At 66.8% G+C, this 8,315-nt stretch overlaps 3 protein-coding genes across 3 annotated transcripts in view; 2 read left to right on the plus strand and 1 right to left on the minus strand.

Moving 5' to 3' along the window:
- H696_02097 (hypothetical protein) overlaps positions 1–325 on the minus strand; it is a 7,478-nt gene extending 7,153 nt beyond the window's left edge. Inside the window, exon 1 of the mRNA XM_009495995.1 lies at positions 15–325. Coding sequence (XP_009494270.1) covers positions 15–165 — 151 coding nt within the window. The 5' untranslated portion in view covers positions 166–325. The remainder of the gene's footprint in view (positions 1–14) is intronic.
- A 169-nt stretch (positions 326–494) lies between these two features.
- On the plus strand, positions 495–4,232 carry H696_02098 (hypothetical protein). Its single transcript, XM_009495996.1, has 9 exons — positions 495–1,131; positions 1,306–1,533; positions 1,660–1,881; positions 2,039–2,159; positions 2,310–2,584; positions 2,738–3,000; positions 3,169–3,305; positions 3,471–3,613; positions 3,747–4,232. The coding sequence occupies exons 1-9, from the start codon at positions 700–702 to the stop codon at positions 4,209–4,211; spliced, it is 2,286 nt and encodes a 761-aa protein (XP_009494271.1). The 5' UTR covers positions 495–699; the 3' UTR covers positions 4,212–4,232.
- A 1,203-nt stretch (positions 4,233–5,435) lies between these two features.
- Positions 5,436–8,251, plus strand: H696_02099 (hypothetical protein; the record flags this gene model as incomplete). Its single annotated transcript, XM_009495997.1, has 5 exons — positions 5,436–5,499; positions 5,645–6,696; positions 6,870–6,992; positions 7,126–7,783; positions 7,974–8,251. 5 exons carry the CDS (start codon positions 5,436–5,438, stop codon positions 8,249–8,251), a joined length of 2,175 nt encoding a protein of 724 aa, XP_009494272.1.
- Positions 8,252–8,315: the final 64 nt, after the last annotated feature.

Raw genomic sequence — 8,315 nt, forward strand, 5'->3', positions numbered from 1 at the left:
GGGGGGCTACGTACCGGCCTCCGGGTCGTCGAGGTTCTTGTCCGGATGCAAGATAAGTGCTCGGCGACGGTACGCCACCGTCAGGCGATCCTGCGGCAGGTCGAAGGGGATGTCGAGCAGCTCATAGGGGCACTTGCCGCCAAGCTGGTCCTCGGGGGTGGCCATGGCGCTGGGGGGAGGGGGAGGGGGCCGCGCGCGTGGAGACGTGCGAGCGCGTGCCTATGTCCTGATGTGGGGTTGCCCGTGTCACGGGGGCGGGCGGCGAGAGGCAGGAAGGGGAAGGGGAGGCGCCGGGAGAAGAGGCAAGAAAGGCAGGGAGGAGAAGGGACGTGTTGTCGACCAGCCAGGCCGGACAGGGCCGCGGAGTGGGACGCTAAAAGGCGCCCGACCGCCGTGGGCAGTTTGGCTCACAGTGCCAACGGATGGCCGCTATTTGAGCCACGCAGGCATCCGGCGGCCCGGGCTCCCGCCGGGGCGTGTGCAGCATGTCCCCCCCTCCTCCCCCCTTCCCCCTCCCCTGCCGGTCTTCTGTTTCGCCCGTTTGTGTGTTCTCTCGCCCTTTCTTTTGTCCTGCTTCTCCTCCCCTCTTCCGGTGCTCTGCTGCATTCGCCTCCCCGACGCTTCGCCCTCCCTCCTCTGCCCCCTGTCGCCTCTTCGCGCATCGCCTCCTCCTTCCTCTTGCTCAGGGATCCCGGACACATGATGCTTTCACATGTGCTTGCCCGTGGGCCGGTCTTCGCGACGTCGCGCGCCGCGGCCCTTGCCGCCCGGGCATCGTCGGCGTCCGTGGCGCGCTTCAGCACCAGCATGCCCTACGATGACGATGGTGACGCCAGTCGGGGTGGCCATGGCAGCCACCAGCACTACGAGGACGACACGCTGGACCGGTCGATCTTCGATGACCCCAAGCAGGGGGACAACAGCTGGACCAAGAACCGGCCGCGGAAGACCGACGCCCCGCACGGCTTCGGGCTCGGGTACGGGTCACGCCCGCATGTGGGCGAGATTTCCGTGCAGCCGGCACATGCTCAGACATCCTTCCGTCGGCGGTCGGATTCCCGCCGCGACGCGGCCCCTCCCCGGCCGGAGCCCACGCCCGTGGTCAAGCAGCACCCGGTCCCGATGAACGAGGTACGCTCTCGGCACAGGCACACATGGTCGCACGCCCGCACGTGCAGTTGTCGGGGCATGAAACGAAGGGAAGGCCCCGCACGGCCAGGCACTCATGGGCTCCCTGCATGTGACCCGACCGCCCGGGACATCTGTCACTGACTTGGAGCCGCTATTTGCTTCCCGGTGTGGCAGTTTGAGCCCGACAACTCCGGCAACTCGGTCACCAGCCAGGCGTCGTATTACGGGATCCTGCCGGACGAGGTGAGCACCCCGGCCCAGGACTCCCCGTCCCATGCGTTGGATGACACGTCGGCCGTATCGAGCGACCCACTCGAGGCGGTTCTCTTCTCGACGAATGACTTCGAATCGCCGGCCGAGGCCGAGCGCTTCTTCGCCTCGCTGGAGCGCGATGGCATCCAGGTGCGTACATCGGCGGGGTTGCCTCGGCTTTTGGCTTTTTCCCGTGCCCTTGTTCGAGTCACTGGTGCATCTATGTATTAACACACACACACACACACACACACGCACGCACGCGCGCGCACACAGCTTCGAAATGAATTTTTCAGCAAGTTCAGCGCTTCACTGGCGCAGCTGCAGCAGGAGTACCTGGATTTGGCGGCGGCGCTGGACGGGTCGGTTGATCCGGTCCACGATCCGACCCTGGCCCCGCTGCGCGGCCGCATCCGCATGGTCCTCATCCGGAGCCTCCAGATGAGTGCCTACTTCTATGATCGGGAGTTCATCAGCATGATTGACAGCATTATCGAGGTGCGTGGGTCTTGCCATTCCTGCCCTTTGGCCTGGCGTGTGCGCCTTCCGCGCGCGGAAAGCCAGCCACTGCCTCCGCCCCTTCGCTGGCCGGCCTTCTCGGCGATGTGTCGCATCTGGCGGCTGCCGGCTCGTGGTCACTTACCCTCCCTTTCAGAAAACCCACTTGACCGAGGACCGCCTGCTGATGCGCCTGCGTCTGCACAGCACCACCGCCCTCCAGGATCCCTCCATGGTTGTCGAGGCGACGCGTCTGTTCCAGCACGCCGAGCGCAATGGTGCGTGCCGGCCCTGACCATGATCGGCACACGCTGGCCCGCGCTCTTTCTCTTGTCTCCCTCTTACCAGTTGCCTCGGCCGTGCTTCACGGGCATCTCCGCGCGTGCCCCTCTCCCCCCCCCCCGCCTTTCGATAATGACCCCCCGCAGGACTGTTCGAGGGCCCCTTCTTCAGCCGCACCGATGCGGCCTCCTCCCTGGCCAAGGTGTACTACCGCAACCGGGACTTCGACCAGGTGGTCAGCATCCTACTCAAGGAGAAGGCTCTCTCGGAGAAGAATCTCACCCTGCTGATGCACATTTGCCTCCTCCGACGTGACTACCACTCCATGTGGGTGCTGTGGGATCAGTTGAACCTGATCACCGCGCACCTGGGCGGCCCGGACTTCGTCTCGTTCAACTACGCCATCAAGTGCGCGTCGATGGTGCGTGCTCCGTCATCCATCGACCCTGGGGCCCGGGCCGGCCTCCCCTCCTTTGTCCTCCACACGCGCACACGCGCACACGCGCACACGCTAGACCGCTTGCTAATGTGCCCTGCTCGGTGCCGGCCTCCCCCTCGCTCCCCAACCACAAAGCAACAAGACCCGGCCCGCGCGTCTGGTCTCTTCCTGCGCATGCTCAACAGCTGTGGGCTTCCGCCGTCCTCCATCTTGCTCGAGATCTTCACCTCGTTTACCCGCTGCCAGGGGGCCTTCTCCACTGTGCAGGAGATCGCCGCGCACCTCCGGCGCCATGGGACCACCATCACCCGGGACATGGCGCTCCAGATGATGGAGTCAGCCAGCCGGTCGAGCGACTTTGTCGGCCTGGTCAATCTATGGAACGAGTACTTCACCCTGTGCGTGCCCGCCCCCCCCCCCCCCCCCCTCCCTCCCAAATCGGGTTTCGGCCTTCGGATATGCCGTCATGCCCGCGGTGCCCTTTTCCTTCAATACCATCACCACTGACCGGGCTTTGGCATTCCTTCTGTCGGGCCTCTCCTCCGCTGGCGCGCTCCCTCTTGTAGGACCCCTTCTGAGAGCGACCCGCGCATTCCGGTGGACTTCGTCACCCTAAAGGCCCTGCTTGAGAGCATGAGTATCCACTGGATGCTCCCGTACATGCGCTCCATTCGCGCCAAGGAGAGCAGCGGCGACACGAAGAGTTCGTTTCCCGATCGACCACCCCATCGCACTCCGTCCCTCGACACTTCCTTACCGGCTGCTCCTTTGCCCCCGCCCTCCCCCCTCCCCCTTTTCTTTTCCCCCTTTCGCCCTGCTCGGGTCCTTGCCCGCTCGCTTGGCTGCCTGTGTGGCCCGATGGACGCAGTTCCGGCGATGCACCACCCGCTGCACTTCCTCGAGGGGCTTCGCCAATCGCTGAACGACGCCTCCTTCCCCATCTCGCGGTCCCTGTTGCTCCTCTTTGCGCAGGTCTACTCGTCGATGTCGCGTCCGGACAAGGCGCTGGAGGTGCGTTCCGTCGGCTCTCTCGCCTCCTCGCCGGAAGGCGGAAAAGCGTCCTGGCACATCCACGAAAAGCTGACCCGATCTCCGTGCTCTCCCACTGGCCCCTGTCTCCCACTTGCCTCCTCCCCGCCGGCAGGTCATCTTCAAGGATGTCAATCGGATGGGCGCCTTCCCCTGCTCGGGCATGATCGAGTCCCTGCTCAGCGCCCCCGGCTCCCCCATGTCAGTTTACTATGAGTCGCTGGCTCTGGCCATGACACATTGCACGCCTCTGGCCCTGGCGTATCCTGACTCGGTGGTGGCAATGGCCTTCCGTCATCCCACCCCGGGTGCCATTTTCCGCGATGTGGCCACCTACACCAAGCTCCTCCCCACCACCCTGCGCAACAGCAGAGCCGGTGTTCCCTTCTTCCGGGCGCAGCCATCGCTGGCGTCAAATTTGGTGCCGCTCATGGAGAGTGCCGGGGCCCAAGAGTCGCCCCTTCGACATGAACTATCCTCCGAGTACAACAACCTCTTCAAGTGGTCTCCGCCAGGGTCTCTGCCCGTGCGGGCGCACACCCGCTTTGCCCCGAACCGGGATCGCCGCCACACGAAGTGAAGCACCCCCCCCCCCCCCCCCGGGAGGCTGAGCCCTGGGAGCGGGGGCCTGACGCTCGACCCCTCAAGAGCCGCCAAGGCCCAGCGCCCTTCGGGGGAAGGTCTGCCTTAGATTGACCGCCGACGATGGAGCGCCACGTGCCTGCGGTCTGTGCACGCTCGCAAGCATGGGAATCTCGACCGGTCGCCTCGTGCGCCTTGTGCACAGCGTGTGCATGCGCAGGCAGGGGCATCGGGCCCTTTCGCGCGCACGCACGCACCTGCACCCAATATACCCGCATTTCCCTTGACCCCCCTCCGCCCGCAAAGTGTCCCACGCCGCCCCGCGTCCTCCCCCTTCCCTCGTCTTGCTCACCGCCTGGCGCCGCTCTGCGATCGGACGGGGAACGCGAGGCCCGTTCCTGGTACTCCAGTACCGGCGGTCTGTTTTGCGCGTGATACTCGAGCACGCGAGCCACGCCTCTAGCCATTCCCGCTTGCTACTGCCGACTGATTCGCCCTTGTCCATCCGGTCACCGAACGCCGGTCTCTGTCCTTTTTGCGCGGGTGTCTGTGCGCGCGCGCGCGCGCGAAAGCGCGGGCTAGGAGGAGCGAACTCGCCCGCGCGCACAGCTCCGCCCATTTTTGCCTTTCGCTGGGGGTCCCGGCAGAGCCCCCCCCCCCCCCCCCCCCCCCCCCCCCCCCCCCCCCCCCGTTACCCCGCCCAGGTTCCTGTAATCCCCCCGGACCTGTGGCCCCGTCTGGGCGGTTGTCCGGTTGGCCCGCGGTTAGCCTCCATTTTCTCGTCTGGCATGCATCCGCTTTTTGGTGTGGGCGTCCTGGTGAGCCAGGGGCGGCGTGAGCAGGGGGGGGGGGAATAACGAGACGGACAGAAGCACAACGAGGACGCGACGAGGGCGGCGTGGTGCTGGTGTGCGGGCAGCTGTATAAGGCACTGCCAGCCGACCGTTGCGCGCCCGCGCGATGCTTCCTCCCTCTCTCCCTCCCCCCTCGCCCTTCCTCCTCCTGCCTCTCTCCTAGCACCCTTGCTCCTTCTCCCCCTCCTCCTCCTCCTCCTCCTCCTCCTGCCCGTCCCCCCTGCTCCCCGCCTTCGCCTCCCTTCGTCCGCCCGGCCCACTTGAGGGGTTGGCCGCTGAGAGCCGACTCGCCGCGCCCTACACTGGCTTCGGCCCCCCACCTACCCCCCCCCCCCCCCCGCTCCTTTTCTTCCCACTCCCGTCAGAGTATGACCGACACATCCAGCCACCGGTACGGCGAGATGTCGTCGTCGTCGCGCTCCTCCGGCTCCGGTGCGCCCCCGCCCCTTCTCCCCCTCTCTCTCTTTCTTCCTGCCCCCTATGTCTACTATTCAGCATCTCACCGCGCCACTTGTGCTAACCCGTGTGTCCGGGTCCTCGCTGCCGCTTCTCGTTGGGCTGGCCATGGTCGATGCAGGCCGCGACCGCGAGCGCAGCGACCGTGACCGTGGTGACCGCGGCGACCGTGACCGCGAACGCGACCGTGAGCGCGACCGCGATCGTGACCGTGACCGTGAGCGCGACCGTGAGCGCGACCGCGAACGCGACCGTGACCGTGAACGCGACCGCGACCGTGAACGCGACCGCGACCGTGAGCGCGACCGTGATCGTGAGCGCGACCGTGAGCGCGACCGCGACCGCGGCCGCTCGTACGACAACGACGACCGCGATCGGCGGGCTCGGTCGCGCTCGCGCTCGCCCACGCGCGACACCTACCACCGGCCTTCATCCATGGCTGGCAGTGGGTCCTCCTCGCGGCATCGGTCGTCTTCGCACACGCGTGGCCGGTCGCGCTCGCCGTCGTCCGCCACCGCTGCCACCACTCCGGGCGCCGAGTCCGGCATGCCGGACAGCCTGTGGGGCGTCCTGCCGATCGGCGTGCATGATGCCAGCATCCATGCCGATGCCTGGCTGGCCAGCTTCCAGGGGGACCTGTCGCACCTGCCCTCGGCCCTGGTGTCGCCACAGGACTTCCCATCCCTGCTGCGCGGCGGCGGCCCCCATGGGATGGATCCATTGGCGGCGCATGCGGCCGCTGCGGCGGCCGCCGGGCACCCACTCCTGGCGGGCCAGCATCCGGGGGTGGGACTTGGGGGGCTTCCCCCGGGGGCGGCTTCGTCCATGGCGGCCGCCTATGGGATGGCCGGCATGCCGGTGGATCCGCTCATGATGCCGTATGTGGCGGCGGCTGCAGCAGCCGCCGGCGGCCCCGGCATGATTCCCATGATGTCTCCCATGATGCTGGGGGCGACCATGCACCCTGGCCTGCCAGTTGGGGCCTACCCTGGCGGGCATTTGTCGGTGCCGTATGGCCACGGGATGGCCGGGCTCCCGCCCCCGCCACAGGGGATGCTTTTCCCCGGGGCTCCTGGCCGCGCTGGACTCGGGGGCGCCCCTCCTGGCGAACAACGCTTCCAGCGCCAGGCCAAGCGCATCCACGTTGGCAACCTCCCGCCCAACATCGAGCCGGTGCGTCAGCACGAGGGGCCCGGCAAGTCTTCATGCCGCGCCCTGTCTCTTGTGTGTGTGTGTGTGTGTGTGCCCCATCTCCAGCTGTCTGACCTTGGTGTGCCCTTTCTCCCCCTCCCCTGTCCGGCGTCTTGGATGGGTGTGCGCGGGGGCGGGGTGCCTTTCGCTGTTAGGCTCGCTTGGAGGACTTCTTCAACAAGGCGCTGGCCGAATTGCCAAATCCCCCTCCGGCCGTCAACGGGACTTATGTCATCAGCTCGCAACGGCCACTGGACAAGCAGTTTGCCTTTATTGAGGTATGCGTGCGCGTGGACCGGTGGATGGCTCTTTGTCCTTCTCCTCTTGCCGGTCCCCTGCTCAATCGCCAGACACTTGCCCGCTGACCTCCCCCCACCCTCTCCTCCACACCCGCCGCCTGGACGTGCTCAGTTCGCCACTCCCCAGATGGCAACCGCCTCGCTGAACCTCACCAATACGTTGATAGACAGTTACTCCATTCGAATCAGCCGACCGAAGGAGTACCACGCCTTGGCCAGCCAGGGGCTGGCCACCGGGCCAGCTGCCGGGGCCGGCGGCCCGATCGGCTCCGGCACCGGGGCCGGGCCCTACGACTCGCCGGCCCCTGTGGCCCCGCCCGGCCCGGGCAAGCTCCACATCAATTCCATCCCCCGGACCATCGGCGAGAGCGAGCTCCGCACGGCCCTTGGAGCCCTGGGCCGGCTGCGGACCTTCAACCTGCCCATCAACCCGAGCAACAACTCCCACCGGGGCTTTGCCTTCGCGGAATTCGAGACCGAGGAGGAAACCCAGGCGGCCGCTCAGCGCATCAATTCGGCCCCCATCTTCGGGGCGCAGTTGTCGGCGGCTCCGGCCAATGGCCCGCTGCGGCCGGGGCCCGGGATTTTGGGCCCCAGCGGTGTCGGGTCGGGGCTCGGTGTACCGGGAGCGTCGATCGGCGGGGTTGGCCCCGGCGGGGCCCCGGTTGTCACGTCCCAGTCACATTCCGACCCGGGGTATGTCTCCACGGTGCTGGTCCTGGAAGATGTGCTGAGCAAGGAGGATCTGGACAACGAGGAGGAGTACAATGGTGCGTGCTTGGCCCCCGCCTGTGCCTCCCCGAACAGCGCACGCCGCATATGCACATGATGGGGGGGGGGGGGGAGGGGGGCTTATTCCAGGCTCCTTGGACAAAGGGGGTGCCTCGCGCGTGCTCTCACTCACACACGTACACACACACACACACACACGTACACACGCGCGCGCGCCTGCCGACACAGACATCGTGGCCCAGATCCGCGAGAAGTGCATGACCTACGGCTATGTGTCGAATGTGCTGATCCCCCGGTACCCGCCCTTTGGCTCGGAGGAGACGCTCGACCAGGTGGGCAAGATCTTCATCGAGTTTGCCAATGTTGAGGCGGCCCGCGAGGCTGGCGCGTCGCTATCAGAGATCCACTTCAACGAGAAGCGCATCATCACCTCCTTCCTGGACCCGGAGGACTTCGTCAAGATCCGCAACGCGTTGTTGTCGCGCTCGCGCGGTCGGCAGATCTGATGGCCGGCCCCGTCGCGGCGAGCAGGGCGAGCCTTGTCGACAGGGCAATGCCACACGAAGGGGA

This window comes from Fonticula alba (assembly GCF_000388065.1).
Source record: "Fonticula alba strain ATCC 38817 unplaced genomic scaffold supercont2.3, whole genome shotgun sequence".
Taxonomy (NCBI): Eukaryota; order Rotosphaerida; family Fonticulaceae; genus Fonticula; species Fonticula alba.